Source organism: Sphaerulina musiva, assembly GCF_000320565.1.
Source record: "Sphaerulina musiva SO2202 unplaced genomic scaffold SEPMUscaffold_1, whole genome shotgun sequence".
Lineage (NCBI taxonomy): Eukaryota > Fungi > Ascomycota > Dothideomycetes > Mycosphaerellales > Mycosphaerellaceae > Sphaerulina > Sphaerulina musiva.
In genome coordinates this window covers 1,402,495-1,419,539 of record NW_016017383.1, presented here as the reverse complement: position 1 = coordinate 1,419,539, position 17,045 = coordinate 1,402,495, and the positions used below count along the sequence as shown (strand labels likewise).

Below are 17,045 nucleotides of genomic sequence, written 5' to 3'. Positions count from 1 at the left end.
AGTTCGGATTAAATGTCGGCCCGGCGCAAAACAAGCTCGACTGTTTTCCTCGTCCTTCTCACCTGCCCAGCATTTTCTACCTCCTCCGATACCATACTGCTGCACTGCACTCGTATGGGCGGTCCAAGAGACAAGTAGGAGAGGAGACCCAGGCGCAGTCGGCGACATGCTCGACTCCATCTGCACCCTTCCGCTCGACCATGACATCTTCGCCCAAGCGGTGCACCCTAATGTCCCCCTCGTGACTGTCGGTCTGTCCTCCGGTCACGTCGCCAGTCTTAGACTCCCGCCCGTCGACGACGACTCGGAACCGGACGACGTCAAACACCCGCACCCGTCCGGCCGACGAGGCTCCAATGGCACCGACTTCGTCGACACCACCTGGCGCACGAAACGACACAAGGGAAGTTGTCGCTGTCTCGCTTACAGCATCAGTGGACAGCAGATTTACTCTGCAGGCACCGATGGCCTGGTCAAGGCAGCCGATGTAGAAACGGGGAGAGTCGTCGGAAAGGTCGCCATCCCTATGGGCAAGGTGGGCGAAGAAGTGGACGCGCCGACTGTGATTCATGCGTTGAGTCCTCAGACGCTGTTACTCTCCACCGATTCTGGGGCATTGCATTTGTATGATCTGAGGGATCCCGCGCCTGCTCTGCCCCTGCAGGATGGGAAGACGGCATTTGTCACGGGGAAGCCAAGTCAGACTTACCATCCTCACGCAGACTACATCTCGAGCCTTGCGCCCATACCTGCGAGTGCCGCCAGCACGAGCGGCTACAGTAAGCAGTTCCTCACCACCGGGAGTACGACCTTGGCCTTGACGGACCTGCGGAGAGGTGTTCTGGCGAAGAGTGAGGACCAGGAGGAGTTGCTGCTGAGTAGTCTGTACATCACCGGTCTCCCTGCGAAGAAGAGCAGCGGGAGCTCTGGAGAGAAGGCTGTGGTGGGTGGCGGCGATGGTGTGATCACGCTGTGGGAGAAGGGACAGTGGGACGACCAGGATGAGAGAATCATCGTCAGTAGGGAAGGGGAAACATTGGACTGCATGGCCACTCTTCCCGAGGGACTCGGCGGACTGGGCAAGAAGATTGCAGTGGGAATGGGAGATGGCAGGATACGAGTGGTGAGGTTGGGCATGAATAAAGTCGTGGGCGAATTCGTGCATGACGAGGTGGAGGGAGTCAATGCTATTGGATTTGACATTGGAGGGAGAATGATTTCTGGAGGCGGCCAGACACTGAAAGTGTGGAGAGAGCATATTGCTGAAGACGATGACGACGAGGAAGATGGTGCAGCTGGGAAACGTGCGGTCGACAGTGACGACGATGGAAGCGATCGGGACCAGGACGACAGCAGCGACGAAGACCAGGGGCGGACGCGCAAGAAGAAGAAAAAGAAGAGATCCAAAGCGCCGCAGAACGTGCAAAGCTTTGACTTTGGTGGACTGGATTGAATGCGTTGAAAAGGTGGATCTAATGGGGAGGCTGCTGCATTGCTTACATCGCAAAGATACCCAACTCCAAAAGTCGGTGTTTGACGAATGAACGAAAATGGGAAAACTCCACTGCTTGTATTCGCGCTTGCTGCGCAACACAACCAACTGTCAGGCATGTAATAACATGTCTCGCTCTTCACGCGCGGAATCATCTCTTCGGCATTCGCGTGCTTCAACACATCTGCCATCTATCGAGTGGTGCGTGTATCCATTCCGGTCCAGTCGTCAAAACTAATCAATCAATCATTGGGCTCCTCCAGCCATGCTCGATAGAAAATCTGAGAGCGAAGTCTCAATCGGGATGAATCTGGGACGGCAGTACAAGGATGAGGCTCACTGGGTCCAGAATACGTTTCTTGTAATCCCAGCAGTGGATAGTCGTAACTACATGTAGCGGCATCGTGGCAGTGTCTTCTATAGAACGATCAAGATACCTATAGTTTAGAACTCAGGTACTATCAATTCGGAACTAAAGTTGGACATGCCGCTTGCGATTTGTATGCCACCAAGCTTGTTTTCGTCCTGGTATTGACATTGCAAGTCCAATGACTCCGAGACATTTCATGTTGAAGGACCAGAGGCGAAAGTAAGACGCCGTGATGCTGACCTCTTCTTGGCAGTCTTATATGACCAATCAAACCCACCCGCAATGCTGCGGCCTACGCATACGTACCTACACAAGACCATGACGAATGAATATCAATCCGCTCATTTCTAATCAGAACTTCATCACGTCTCAATCAAGTAATTTTCCATATACAGAAAACACGCAAGCCAGACTACATAACACATCATGGACGTCCACAACGCAGCAGTAGAAAAGATAGCATCTCAAGTTCGCGATTTTTACTCCTACCACAAGCCTTACCGCATCTACCATGGCTCGACCAACAGCACACGAGATTCCCGAAGAGATCCCAACAGTTCCATCGACACAAGCAAACTCAATCATGTCCTCGACATCGATACCCATACCAAAATCGCCACCGTGGAACCCAACGTGCCCATGGACGACTTCGTTCGCGAGACATATCAGAGAGGCCTGGTCCCGCTGGTCGTGATGGAGTTCCCAGGGATCACCGTGGGTGGGGGATTTGCCGGAACCTCTGGCGAAAGCAGTTCGTTTCGACATGGCTTTTTCGACAATACCGTCCGGTGGATTGAAGTGGTTGTGCCCAATGGAGAAATTCAACGGATCAGTAGAGAAGATAACCCCGAATTGTTCTGGGGCGCGGCAGGGAGCTTCGGGACTTTGGGAGTTGTCACTCTGCTGAAAATCCAATTGCGAGATGCGGCGCCATGGGTCGAGTTGACCTACTATCCCTTCTCCCAGATCGACGACGCGATGGCACAGGTGCAACGAGAAGTCGGCAAGGAAGAAGTGGATTATCTAGATGGCATCGTCTTCTCTCGCAACAACATTGTCATCTGTTCCGGCAAACTGATTAATACTCTCCCCGCCTCCTCACCCGACTATTCACCAGAAATCCACTACTTTCTCCGCCCGCAAGACCGCTGGTTCTATCAACACGTCTCCCGCCGAACCTCCCACACCTCCTCCCCCGGTCAACCCATCACCGTCTACACTCCTCTCGCAGACTACCTCTTCCGCTACGACCGCGGAGCATTCTGGGTCGGACGATATGCTTTTTCCTATTTCCTCACCCCTTTCAACCGCATCACCCGCTTCCTCCTCGACCGCTTCATGCACACACGAGTCATGTATCACGCCCTGCACGAGAGCGGTCAAGCGAAAATCTACATCATTCAAGACGTCGCCATTCCCTATGAGAAGGTATCCACATTCCACAACTGGCTCGATGATACCTTTCACATCTACCCCATCTGGCTCTGTCCCTTACGACAGCGTCGCGATGCCCCCAAATCGGAATTCGGACTCTATGCCGACTTGGCCAATGCGGCAAAAACTCCCGAATTCATGATGAATTTCGGCGTCTGGGGACCAGGAGCACGCAATCGGAAAAGATTTATCCAGCAGAATCGGGATTTGGAGAAGAAAGTCGGGGAATTGGGAGGTAGGAAATGGTTGTATGCGCACGCATACTATACCGAAGAAGAATTTTGGGAAATTTATAATCGAGCGGATTATGATGCGCTCCGAGAGAAGTATGGCGCACAATATTTGCCGAGTGTTTATGATAAGGTGAAAGTGAAAGAAGAGGAGGACGTGGGTGCAGGAGGAGGAGTAGGAGGGTGGGTAGCGTGGTTGATGGTGCTGTTGTGGAATATTTGGCCGCTGAGTGGACTTTATGGGGTCTATAAGGCTTTTATGGGAGGGGAATATTTGATGCAGAAGAAATCTAGTCAGAAGATGAAGGGGATTAAGGCGGAATGAATGAATGAATGAATGGATGGATGGATGGATGAATGCTGTGGGATAATGAGAAAATATACAGAATTATACATGTAGATATATTTATGTGCTCTGAGCTGGAGGGCAGGGAGGCAGTCGAAGACTAAGCCAACAACATATGGGACGGATATAATTCTCCCAAGTCGGCTCACTCCCTCGCTCCCTCTCTCCTACACCACCACCATCACCACCACCACCATCAGCAATGATGGTGCTGCTGCTACGCAACATACAGACCACCAGTGTCGCAACGTTAAATCTTCCAGGAATCAAGACGGCGGTTCGTGGTACAGGAAGGATTAGATGGATGGCTTCATCAAAGCAGCACATGCAAATAACGTGACAGTGCTGACTCGCAGCAGGCAGTGAAAGTGGTGCAAATGGAAGGCTGCAGGAGCTTCAAAGTGGCTCATATCAAGTACAGGAAGCACTATATTATTACACGAGGCCCACTTTCACATGGATCCTCCGAGTACCAGTAGTCATCTACGCGGGGCCTTTGTTGTAACAAGACATCTCTTCCTGTAATCACACCTGTTCTTATATTCGTCGTACAAACCTTATCAGCCCCCGTCCGTCTCATCAGTATCACCACCACAAGTCTTCGCGGAGAGCAACACCACTGCGCTGACTCTGCACGCTACTGTATCTTCACTTGAGCATTCTCGCCTGCCCAGCATGGATTCAACCGCACCCTCACCACCTCTCAATACCGCCATCGTCGGCGCTGGTATCGCAGGTCTTTGCGCTGGAATTGCACTGAAACGTTCCGATACCACAAGAATCGTCACCATCTACGAGAAATCCACATTCAAGAACGAAATCGGAGCAGCCATTACGCTGACTCCCAATGCAAACCGCATCCTGGACCGTTGGGGGTTCGACGCCAAAGCTCACGGCGAGACGGACAAAGAACAGGTCCGTCATGTCGATGCACACACATTGGAAATCATTCATCAGTGCGGATTTGCAAGCGTAGAGCCCGAGTTCGGACATCGTTACAATGCGTACCATCGTGTGGACCTGCATCGAGGACTGAAGACGATGGCGGAAAATTTAGGGGTGGAGATCCAGCTTGGGAGAGAAGTCGTCGATCTGGACTGTGCCGAAGGTGTTTTGACATTCAAAGATGGAACAACATCAAAGCACGACCTGGTCGTCGTCGCCGATGGCATCCGAAGCACTCTCGTCAAAAGCGTCACCGGTCTAGACATTTCTCCGCACAAAATCGGCAAATCCGTCTTTCGTGGCCTGATTCCCATGGCAGCTCTGCAGTCGAATCCGCTGATTTGGTCGCAATTCGAAAACCAACCTTCGGGATTCTACACTTGTCATCATGCGGGGAAAATGATCATGATGTATCCCTGCGCCAATGACAGTATTATGAATATTGCCGTCTTCCACACCACCCGTCCCGGACACGAACACGACGAGGGTTGGACTTCTCCTGCTACCAAAGCCGATGTGTTGAGTGTCCTGCAAGATGTCCATCCCTTCTGGCGAGCGATTGTCGAAGCTGCGGAAAGCGATGATGATTTTAAATGTTTCCCTATTAAACTTCGTGCTCCCATTCCTCGATATAATAACGGTCGAGCCATTCTTATTGGAGATGCCGCACATCCTTTTCAGGTCAGTCAGTCATTCAATCCGATATTTCTCGAACTTTTTTTCTCTTTCTTTCTCCCCCCAAACATCCATCTCCAAGTCATCGTATACAGATTCACCAACTAACCCAACTAACCACCCCCTCTATCTCTAGCCCACCTATGCCCAAGGCGGTTGCTCCAGCATCGAAGATGCCGCATGCCTCTCTACTCTCTTCCGCAACACCTTCTCTTCATCTTCTTCCTCAATAAACAAAACTATCCCCTCCCGCTGCCAACTCTACAACGATTTCCGCCTTCCACGCGACAATACCACACAAATTTATTCCAACATCATGTTTGACCACTTGACTGGAGAAGAAGGAAGAATCAACGAGCACAACAGCAACGACGACGATGACGACGATGATGATGATCAGAACAAAAACCAGAAGAAATCGTTTGAAGCTCAAATTCGAAAATTCTACCCCCAAGGTCCATTGATGTCGGGAGAAATTCCTTCGTCGTGGACGAGACCGATGCAGGAGTTTTGGTTTGCGTATGATGTGGATCGGGAGGCGGAGAAGGCTGTGAGGTGGTTTGAGAGGAATTGTGAAGAGGAGGAGGAGGGTTGTGGTGGAAAAGAGGGGGCAGAGGGGAAGAGATTGCCGTGGGGGATTGTTCGACATTTTTATTGAATTGATTTTTTTCTGAAAGTGGCTGCTTTTGCTTTTGCTTTTGCTTTTGCTTTTGCTTTTGCTTACTATTGGAAGTTTTGAAAAAAAAAATCATCTCATATATATACAACAGAAAATCCCATTCTTTAGTCCTACCTCCCACAAGAACTGAACTGAACTCCAACTCAAATCTGATATCTCCCAATCCGATTATTCACCAACTCACTAAACCAAATCGCATCCTCAACCGCATTATAATGCACCGCAATATTTCCCGCCGGGGGCAAATCCGGCAACAACAGCGGCAACACACTCACATCCGCACCGGGCTGTTTAATCGACGTAAATTCCCCCGAAGCAGGCGTCAAATAATTCAAACTGTTTCTCAACAGTGTCGAAAACCAGACATTGCCTCTCGAATCGACGGTATTTTCAATCGGTGTTGCGAGTAATTCCGGAATGGGAAATGCTTGCGCGGTATATGTGAACATGTCGAAGCGGCCGAGGGCGTTTCCTGCGATGGATGTGAACCAGAGATAACGGCCTTCTGTTTCGGCGCGCATGACAGAGGGAGTGAGGAGAGAAAGGGGGAGAGGCCATTCATCAATGATTCCAGTGGAAGGGTTTAATCGAGCGATTTTGTTGGCGAGCATTTCGACAAACCAGAGATTTCCGTCTGAGGCGACAATCATGCCGAGGGGCCCAGAGAGGGGAGTGGGAACGGGCCAGGTTTGGATGGAGTTGGTTTCGTAGTCGATGAGATTGATTACGTTGGCGGTGGTTTGGGAGAAGAACATGCCGGTTTCGCCGGGCCAGGCGTCGTTGAAAGGTTGGAGATTTCCGAGAGGGTTTCCTGTTTCGAGGACGGTTACGTTGCCTGTGCTGGGATCGAAAATGGCAAATTCGTTGCGGACGCCTGTGGCAGCGTAGATTTTGCCATTTTTTCCCGGTTGTACTACGCATGAGAGTGCTACTCGGCCTTGGACGTCGGATGGCAGGACGGAGTTGCCCAAGACGGGAAGCTTGTAGGGGATATCGAATTCCCGCAGCTGGCCAGTGGGGATGTCGATTTGGACGATCTTGTTGGATGTGAATGTATCGGCCTGGGGCTTGGGGTTAGAAGGTGATGTAGTTCTACCGCTTCGATGGATGTTTCACGAGAGACGTACGTATATTCTGCCATCGAGGCCCGTGGTGATGTCGCACGGTGAGCCCAGCGTGGTGCTTAAGGGATAGTATGTGAACCGGGACGCTTGCCGTTCAGTCGGTGCAGCTGCAGCACATGCAGCGGTGGCGAGGAGCGCTCCCCTTGCTGCAAGTTTGTACATGTTCTTCGTGGTATAGCAGCAAAAGTGTCGAGGAGGGAGAGGGGACTTGGGAGGAGGGGGAGGGATTGTCCCCTGGTAAATATCTATGCAAGTATGTTATGGCCATGTTTGCCAGTTAAGGCGAACGAAGGAGGAGGCAGGCAATAGAAGCACAGAAGCCGGCCAATGCGGCAAAAGTGAAAGCAGTCTACTGGTTGTTTATTAGGCCCCGTCTACTCTGTCGGTAATTGTGTCGATAGTAAGCAGGTCGATAGTTTCCGGTCACTATCGCTTACGCTATTGACACCCGTCTACTTAGCTATCGACCAAAAATAGACGATAGTTACCTGTCGATAGCAAAACGCTCGTATACCCTCGTAAACCGTCGCCGTCGCTGCCTACGCACTATATCCGGTTAGTAAACGTACGGATAGAATCTACTATCTTAAATAGTCCTTCTAGAGATACATTTTGCGCTCCGTATATATTTAATTAGGTTCCGGGGCGGCGGTACTATCGATATACGCGTCGTAGTCGTATATACTATATATATCGATACTAGTTAACTATATAGTAGTACTATACTAGCGACCGACTGCCTCCTCTTTTTTAGCTATAGATACTACGAATATCGCCGTATTATTCGGCGTTATCGCTACTACTATACTCGTCGCCGTTATACTAATCGTCGTAACCCCTATCGCAGAGCGCTAGTATTGGCTACCTAGCGTAATTACGACTTAAATCGAGCCTAGAAGAGGTAGGAAAGAGACGTACAAGTGCTTATATAGCCTAGAGCGATACTATTACTATATAACGCGTCTAAAACAGCCGGTATTAATATCGTTAATCGAGGAATTGACCGAGCGTAGTAGTCTCGATAACTATAGAAAAGCGAGGGTTTCGGTTACTAAGCAAGTAGTTATATTCTACGATTTCGTCGTATACAACTATAGTATCTTAGACTTAGAGTAGTAGTATATCTATATACGGAGGACGTTCGAGAGGATTATCGATAAAGTTAGTATTGTACTATATCGAATAGCCGAGGATTACGTCTAATTACTAGATAATACTACTATCTACTTAATCCTTAGAAACCCTAAATTCAGCTATTTCAAAGGAGCCCTAGGTACGCTAGATAGTATATATATAAATACTGTTATTCCGGAAGAGAGGCAGTCTACGTAGTATTGCTAGAAGGGTTTTATCGCGTAGAATATACTAGTAGTATACGATTTTAGCTATAACTTCCTCTATACGCTCGTTGGTTATAAAGGATCTGCGAACGATAGAACGGTTGTTAATAGAGCGTTTAGGGTTAGAGGTCTACGTATACTAGAGGGCCGCTATTATCTCGTAGATAGTAGTTATTCGCCGAAGGACAATCGACTCTTAGTACTATATTAGCGTATAAGATACTACCTACGTAAGCAGATCGCGTCGAATACTAAACTAGAGACAAAAGAAGAGCTTTTTAACCTCCGCTACGTATAGCTAAGAAACTGCGTTAAGCGTATATTTAGTATTATAAAGAAGCGCTTTAAGTACGTCCGTATTAGTCCGTACCTAGGGCGCTCTATACTCGACCAAAAGCGTATTCTTATAGCGTGTTTTGTCCTCTATAACTTTATTCTTACGTACGGCGAACAACTACTCTCTATAGAGCTGTAGTTACTACAATCGGACGGCTATATCGGCAATAACGATGTCTTTAGTATAGAGTATAAAGTACCGGGTTTCGAGGAGGACGAAGGAATATTAAAGTTCCGAGATAAGATAGCGGAGGATATATAGTAAGACTACCTCGAGCTACTCGAGCACTATAGCTAGGACCGTACTAGTATTAAGTAGGAGTAGTAGACCTTATTATATAGCTTATATAATACTTAATAGTATACTACTAAACGACGATACTAATTACGACGCTAACAACGATACTAATACTAAGTAACCGTCCGAATAACCGTCTGAATTACTATAAGAACGAACGTATTATCTCGACGTCTTTATTATTAACAACTATCTTAATATCTTCGTCGTTAAAGACTATCTTAACATCTTCTTCGATAGCGTTACTATTGTTATAGCCGTCGTTATCGTCGTTGACGCTGTTAACGACGTCGTCCTCGCTATCGTCGTCGTCGTCGTCGTCGTCGTCGCTATCGCTATCGCTATCGCTATCGTTGTCGTTATCGTTGTCGTTATCGTTGTCGTCGTTATCTTCGAGCTTAGGGTAGCGCTTATAGAACTCTTTCTTTAATATTAATAGGGCTATACGAAGAGAGTTCGTATTACTTGTCTTATATTCGAGGCGACGTTTAAGTATAGCTACCCTCTCTTCGAGGGCAACGACCTTAGTAGTAGTAGCGGCGGCGGAGGTAGAGGTAGCGGATATAAGTATAGTAGAGGCAGTAACGGCGGCGGAGGCAGCGGATACAAGTATAGTAGAGGCATTAATAGTAGCGGAGGCAGCGTCCAAACTATACCCTTTTATATTAGTATACTACGAATATTATAACAGCTAGGCCTAGAGGCATATAGCCCTAGGGGGCGGTTAGGTATTTGAGTCTAAAGTATATTAGCCTAAGGCAGGACGGGCTATAGGAGTAGTACGATCCGAGTCGTCGGGCGATCGGCTATCGGGCGACTGCCCGCGCGGCGTAGCGCCTACGTATACTTGGCGTAGGGGTATATTATACGACGCCGCTCTCTCCTTTCCGAAGGATAAGAATTAGTTTGTTCCTTTTCCTACGCGGTAGGAAGGACGCTCTATATATTACTATATACCCCTACTCTTATATTTCTAATTCTTCTATCCTTCTAAAGGGTAGTGATCTATAGAGGTCCTATAGCCCTACGACAACAACGCGACCGTACCGTAGCTATAGCGTAGGCGGGCCGCGTTATCGGCGAAGTAGATAAAGATATCTAACCTTCCGAGGAGACGGTATCGGGCCCTATAAGTACCTAGGCAGACAGGAACCTAGGGGAGACTCCTTTCGAGGAGGCTCCTACCTAGCCGGAAGCCTACGTAGCCGACCTATATACTAGACGTATACAGCTCGAGGAGGCAAATTAGCGTTTCTATATAGAGTTAGAAGTTCAGGCCCTCGAGAGGGAAAACTAACGTCTATAGGAATAAATTTAGGGCCGAGTACTAATCCTAACTGTTATAGTTACTATAGACGACGACGCCGAGCCCGACCTTCTTAATAGGCTCGAAGAAGACCTTAGGTCGACAGACCTACGCGACGTACGCGGATAGGCTACGAACCTACTACGTAGCTCGTATTCTCTATATAGAGGTCCTAAGATTCGGGAACCAAAGCCCTTTAAAGGAGATACCGACAAAGAGTACCGTAATTTTATTAGGCACCTCGAGGTCGTCTTCCTTAGCGCCCCCCGAGAATATCGAATCGACTAAGACAACTTAGACAAGGTCCTATATAGTATTATATAGCTCGTAGGCGAAGCGTAGGAGACGTAGTACGACGAGCATTCCGATATAATCCCTAAGGACTATACTTAGGAGGAATTTAAGGGATAGCTCCGTAATACCGTCGGCGATTAGTCGAACCGTTAGATCGGCGTAATAATCGAGTATAAAAGGGTACGTTAAGGCCCGGACTAGAGCGTCCGTTATTTTGTAGCGTAGCTTAGTTATCTAGAAGCCTAGTTTGACTATACGTAGGCGTAGCTAATACGCTACTTCCTCGCTAAGTTAAAGCCGTCGCTACGTAGGGACATCGTTAAGGGATATACTATCCCTAATATACGAGTAGAGCTCGTAAACCTAGTAAGGCGCCTCGAGTAAGTAGATAACGCGCTAGTAGTCCGTACTAAAGACGAGCCTTATCGGCGCGACTATAGTATATAGGGTAAACGCAAGCGTACCGAGAGCGACGTACTACGAAGCCGCGACGATCGATAGGATCGAAGCAAGAGTAGGGCCCTATACGATAGACGTACCTTATCGACCGTAGCGACGTCGACGGTACGAGGGTACGAGAACCTAGAATGTTACTCCTACAAGAAGAAGGGATATATCGCGACTAACTCCGTATACCCTAACTACGCGAGCCGCGATAAGGCGAATACGGTTCGTAGGGTTACCGTACCTAAAGAGTAAGCGCCGAAAAAAGAGAAGATATTAGAGGAGAGTCGTAAGCTCTAGATGCCTATCTCGATAGCGATACCCCCTTGCCTATCTAGGTATACTATACCCGCGTCCTCGAAGGATAAGTCGAGACGTATAAGGGGCATACCCCTACTACTATACTACTCGACGATACCGCTAACATTAACGTAGTATCGCGTAGCTTCGTACTAAAGTACAACCTTGCGGTCTATAGGAACGTACTCCTACTGCCGGCAAGCTCGTTTATAGGCTAGTTAGGCTACTACTATAGGGCGTACTACATCCGTATAACCCTTATAGACTCCGTAGGTAACGAGCATACGACAGGCGGCTTGTTTTATACCTATAATACACCGGAACCTAATCTTATCCTAGGACGGCCGTAGCGTCGTACCTAGTAAGTAGTAGTAGATAGTACTACCGACGAATAGCGCTACGGTAGCGAGTACTTGTACGTTAAGGTCCGAGAGGTACCTAATTTCTTTAAGGACCTAAAGAACTCGTCCTACGTATATGTAGTAATAGTACGTAGGACAGACGTAGGGTTAGAGCTTACGGAGTTGCCGATAGAATATCGGGACTACTACGACGTCTTGTTTCCTATAGACGAACAGCGTAGCAAACTAGTAGACGGCGTAGAGTATACGATCGACCTACGGCTAGGTACCGTTCTACTATTCCGACCGTTGTACTACTAGTCCGGCGCTAAACTTAAGTATCTATATAAATATATTACTAACGTACTAGAACACGACTAGATTAAGACTAGTATAAGTAAAGCAGGCGCGCCGGTACTATTTGTACTAAAGAAGGATAGTTTACTACGATTGTATATAGACTACTACGGTCTAAACGAAATTACGGTAAAAAATCGGTACCCCCTACCCCTTATAGGCGAAACGCTAGACAGGCTTATAGGAGCCGAGTAGTTTACGTACCTAGACTTAGCCGATGCCTACTACCGTATTAAGATTAAGGAAAGCGACCGCTAGAAGACTGCGTTTCGTATACGCTACGGCTACTTCTAGTATAAGGTTATATCTTTCGGTCTAACTAACGCCCCGGCAACGTTCTAGGTATACATTAATAGAGCCCTAGTAGGATTGGTCGATATTACCTATATAGTATACTTCGACGATATCCTTATCTATAGCAAAACACGCAAGTAGTATATAAAGGACGTACGCGAAGTGCTTAAGAGGCTCCGTAGATTCGTACTCTATATATAGCGCGCAAAGTGCAAATTCTTTATAAAGGAGGTCGATTACCTTAGGTTCGTCGTAACCCCTAGTAGCGTAAAAATAGACCCTCGTAGGGTAGACGCAATCGGAGCGTAGCTAATACCGACTACCTTAACGGAGGTATAGTCCTTTCTAGGATTTGCGAATTTTTATCGTAGATTTATCTTCGAGTACTCGAGGATCGTAGTACCCTTAACGGCGCTATTAAAGGGAGCTGTAAAAGGTAGAAAGCTAGGACCGATCTAGTAGGGCGTAGCCGAGGAGTATACGTTTTAAGAGATTAAGTAGCGTTTCTAGCAAGTACCCCTATTAAGGTATTTTGACCCGGCGTTACGGCTACGAATCGAAAGCGACGCCTCGGCGTTTACTATCGCAGGTATCCTAAGCTAACTCTTCGGCTCTAAGTAGTACTCTATCGCTTTCTACTCCTATAAGATAATCCCTATAGAATGTAATTATAAGATATACGACTCGGAATTATTAGCGGTAGTCGAATTATTCAAAGCTTAGCGGCCGTACTACGAAGGCGCCTAGTATACGGTTAAGGTACTCGTCGACTACGCTAATTTAAGAGGCTTTATAGGCGTAAAGAAACTTATAGGTCGACAGGCCCGTTAGGCAACATTCCTAGCGGCTTTCGATTTTACTATTACCTACTAGGCAGGCAAACGAAACCTAGCCGATAGTCCGTCGCGACGTAGCGATTACGTATAAGAGTCGCGTAAGGTAACTAACCTCCTCCCTACCCTACAAACTAAGCTATAGCTATAGGACGGACGTACGCTAGAAGCAGATAGTCCGAAGGTATTGCGTATCTATATTACTAGCGATCGCTTGTACCGTAGCGTTAAGAGAAGTACCGACGCTAACCTATAGTAGCACTATACGTCGCCTATCCGTATCGCCTAAGTAGTATTAAAAGACGAATAACCGTACGCGAACGTCTCCGACTTAATTCTAATATATACCTACGCGCTCGTTTAGGCAGAACCTAACGTACGTATAGTATATAAGTAGGCGATAAGCAACTAGGGCGTATTCGAGGACTACGTCGCCTAGGAAGGTAACTTGTAGGTAGGCGATACGCTATATATACCTAAGGACTACGCCCTTAGAGTATAGCTAATACGTATATACTACGACGACCTATTAGTAGGATACTTCGGGAAGGATAAGATAACGGCCTTAATCCGAAGAAAGTACTCGTAGCTAGGGATAGCTACCGAGGTAGCAGAGTACGTCGCTACCTACGACGCCTATTAAAAGTCGAAAGCGCGACGCTACCGTCTATACGGCGAACTAGCTACGCTGCCTATACTAGAAAGGCCGTTCTAAGAATTAACCTAGGACTTTATTACAGACTTGCCGCTAAGTAAGCGCGGCGACCGCGTCTACGATACGATCCTCGTAATCGTCGATAGGTATACTAAAATAGTAACCTTCGTACTAACTACGAAGAAATATACTAGCGTAGATCTAGTAGATATTTTAGTAAACGAAATCGTACGACAGTTCGGTATACCTACAGGTATTATAAGCGATAGAGGCTTAGTGTTTATAAGCTAGTTCTAGTCAGACTTCTGTTATAAGGCGTAGGTAAAACGTAGGCTTAGTATAGCGTTCTACGCGCAAACCGACGGTTAAACCGAACGGATAAACTAGGTAATCGAGACGTACCTACGTATCTACTACTTAGAGTAGTAGGACGATTAGGCTAGTATGCTAATACAAGCTAAATTCGCGTATAATAATAGCGACTACGCTATATTGAAGATATTACTATTTAAAGTATTATATAGATTCAACCCGGAGCTAGCGACAAGTATATATAACGCTCGGAGCGAGCTTGCGGAGAGGGAGGTACCGGCTATAGTAGACGCTACGGAGAGACTAAAACGGAACTACGAAACCCTAAGTAAGCGCTAGCAACGCGCTAGCGAAGTATAGGCAAAGTACTTTAACGCGAAGTATACTACAATAGGGTTTAAGGTAGGGGATATAGTACTACTGTCTACTAAGAACCTAAGATTAAAGGTACCTACGAAGAAGTTCGTAGATAAGTTCGTAGGACTATTTAAGGTAATTAATATCGTAGGGAAGCAGGCGTACCGCCTAGCCCTACTAGTAGGATCTTAGATCTACAACGTCTTCTATATCTTATACCTCGAGCCCTATAAGGGCCGCGTAGGTAACGCGTAGGAGGGAACCCTCCTACTCGCCGATAAAGAGGGACTCTACGAGGTAGAAAAGATCTTAGATACGCGCCTAAGGAAGGGTATCCGATAGTACTTAGTACGCTAGCGTAGCTAGCCCGAGGAATTCGATTAATAGGAACCTAAAGAGTATATTAGTAAGTACGCCGCCCTCGACGAGTTCGAAGCGTAGCGAAAACGCAGTAGTATAGTACGAGCGAGACGTAGGTAGAACGATTAAGAATCAATTTGCTTTTAACCGGCCGAGCCGGGAATACTATATATAAACAAAACACTAAAAACACATATAGCGTACTAGAAGCGTAGGCTAACCGAACGCGACGAGAGGGTTAGGTACCTACGGTACTACCGGTACTAGTAGTACTAGAAGAGGGAGTAGTAGGAGTAGGGCTAATAGAGGGAACGGTAGGACCGGTACCGTTACCGGCACCGTCGTCGTCGTCGTCGTCGTCGTCGTCGCTATCGCTAGGCAGGCTTATCTTAGCCTCGCCGTCTAATAGGTACGGCTCCTAACTACCGTAATCGGGATACGCAGTCGCTACTACGCTATCTAAGGTAGTACCGGCGGCGCCGGCTAAGCGAGCTATCTATAGGCCTCGTTATAGGTTAGGTTAGGTATAGGTTAGGTACAACCTAACGTTAATACCTAACCCCGCAAATAAGGTAGGTACCTAGCTTATAAGCTAGGTACAACCTAACGGAAAAAACCTAATAGGTATACCTAATAGGTATTGCGATAGGTATTACGTAAAACCTCTTCTAGATATAGAATAAACATAGTAAGCGCTTCTGGAACAGTAATAAGCCTCGTATATACCGTACTACCTAAACTCGCTAACAATAGCTGCCGACTATACCTGCCGACTACGAGAATTAGGAAAAAGCAAATTAATTTAGAAGTTTATAGTAAGTACTTCGACATCTCCTTCTATAGCTAATAATACCTACTAACTATACCTACCGACTACGAAAATTAGAAAAACCAAATTACTTCAGATCTTAGGCTTATAGTAAATACTTCAATATCTCCTTCTCTAGCCTAGCTAGAACGCGTATCTAGTGTTTGAACCGACTTTCGGTTACTATATACTACTGCCTTACTCTCTAGGCCTTACGTATCTCTATTCTTCGCTAGGCCGCTTAGAAAGCCGGCTCCGTCCTTATTAATAATAGGGTCCTTAAACAAGTAGCTCTAAGGATAAAGTAAGCTGAAATTTCTGTCTCTAGTCTATCTCGTTCGGTAATAGGCTCTTCTACAAGTATACTTAGTATCTTGTCGATACTTCCCCTAGCTACGAATTCTTATATACCCCGATTATTCGCTTAATCTATAGCTACCGTATACGCTGCCCTTACTATATCCTCTAATTCTGTTATCTCCTTATCAAACTCCTACTACGACTCCTCTTCTTTATCCTCTCTCTCTATATCTGGTCGACTCTCCTAGAGAGAATTAGGACCCGTCTCCTCTAAATCTAGATAATCGAAAGGATTGTAGTCTTAGCTAAGCGAGATATCTTGATCCTAGGTACCTATATCCTCGTCGCTATACTGAAAATCTGCTTGACTAAGCGGTATACCTAGTTACCTAAAAGGAAAATCTGAATTCTCGGAAGCTATCTCCTCGTCTTCTTCTTCTTAAGCATTAATATAATCGAGGAGAGCCTAGAGATATTTATCCTCTGTCGTTAGGGGTACCGTATTATCGTCCTAAGCATTCTCCTTATTAGCTAGAGGATAACTAGTTTAAACGCTAGGATTAGTATCTAGATCGTATTCCGAGCTCTTATTACCGCTCGAAATTACGATAGTCGCCTGCTTCTTACCGTCTGAATCGTTCAAACCCCTATTATCCTAATCGGCGCTAGGAGGATCTTAATCGTTCCCGTCTGTCTAGCTACTAGTATCTATATTATCCTAATCGGCGCTAGGAGGATCTTGATCGTTTCCGTCTATCTAGCTACTAGTATCTGTATTATCCTAATCGGTACTAGGAGGATCTTGATTGTTACCG

General features: G+C 46.9%; 5 protein-coding genes across 5 annotated transcripts; 4 read left to right on the top strand and 1 right to left on the bottom strand.

Annotated features, from left to right (window-relative positions):
- Nucleotides 1-98: 98 nt before the first annotated feature.
- Nucleotides 99-1,942, top strand: SEPMUDRAFT_145844 (WD40 repeat-like protein). The gene has a single exon (XM_016903299.1). It carries the CDS (start codon nt 167-169, stop codon nt 1,451-1,453), a length of 1,287 nt encoding a protein of 428 aa, XP_016764764.1. The 5' UTR covers nt 99-166; the 3' UTR covers nt 1,454-1,942.
- A 346-nt stretch (nt 1,943-2,288) lies between these two features.
- SEPMUDRAFT_56201 (FAD-binding domain-containing protein) lies at nt 2,289-3,851 on the top strand (the record flags this gene model as incomplete). The annotated part of the gene is made up of 1 exon (XM_016909392.1): nt 2,289-3,851. The coding sequence occupies one exon, from the start codon at nt 2,289-2,291 to the stop codon at nt 3,849-3,851; it is 1,563 nt and encodes a 520-aa protein (XP_016764763.1).
- A 575-nt stretch (nt 3,852-4,426) lies between these two features.
- SEPMUDRAFT_76031 (FAD/NAD(P)-binding domain-containing protein) lies at nt 4,427-6,123 on the top strand (the record flags this gene model as incomplete). Its single annotated transcript, XM_016910119.1, has 2 exons — nt 4,427-5,498; nt 5,629-6,123. Coding segments are annotated over exons 1-2 (1,446 nt in total), but the record flags the coding sequence as incomplete, so codon positions are not given.
- Nucleotides 6,124-6,314: 191 nt separating this feature from the next.
- SEPMUDRAFT_129545 (SMP-30/Gluconolaconase/LRE domain protein) lies at nt 6,315-7,457 on the bottom strand (the record flags this gene model as incomplete). Its single annotated transcript, XM_016902296.1, has 2 exons — nt 6,315-7,232; nt 7,299-7,457. 2 exons carry the CDS (start codon nt 7,455-7,457, stop codon nt 6,315-6,317), a joined length of 1,077 nt encoding a protein of 358 aa, XP_016764761.1.
- Nucleotides 7,458-14,771: 7,314 nt separating this feature from the next.
- On the top strand, nt 14,772-14,954 carry SEPMUDRAFT_32880 (uncharacterized protein; the record flags this gene model as incomplete). The annotated part of the gene is made up of 1 exon (XM_016908515.1): nt 14,772-14,954. A coding segment is annotated over one exon (183 nt), but the record flags the coding sequence as incomplete, so codon positions are not given.
- Between the last annotated feature and the right edge of the window lie 2,091 nt (nt 14,955-17,045).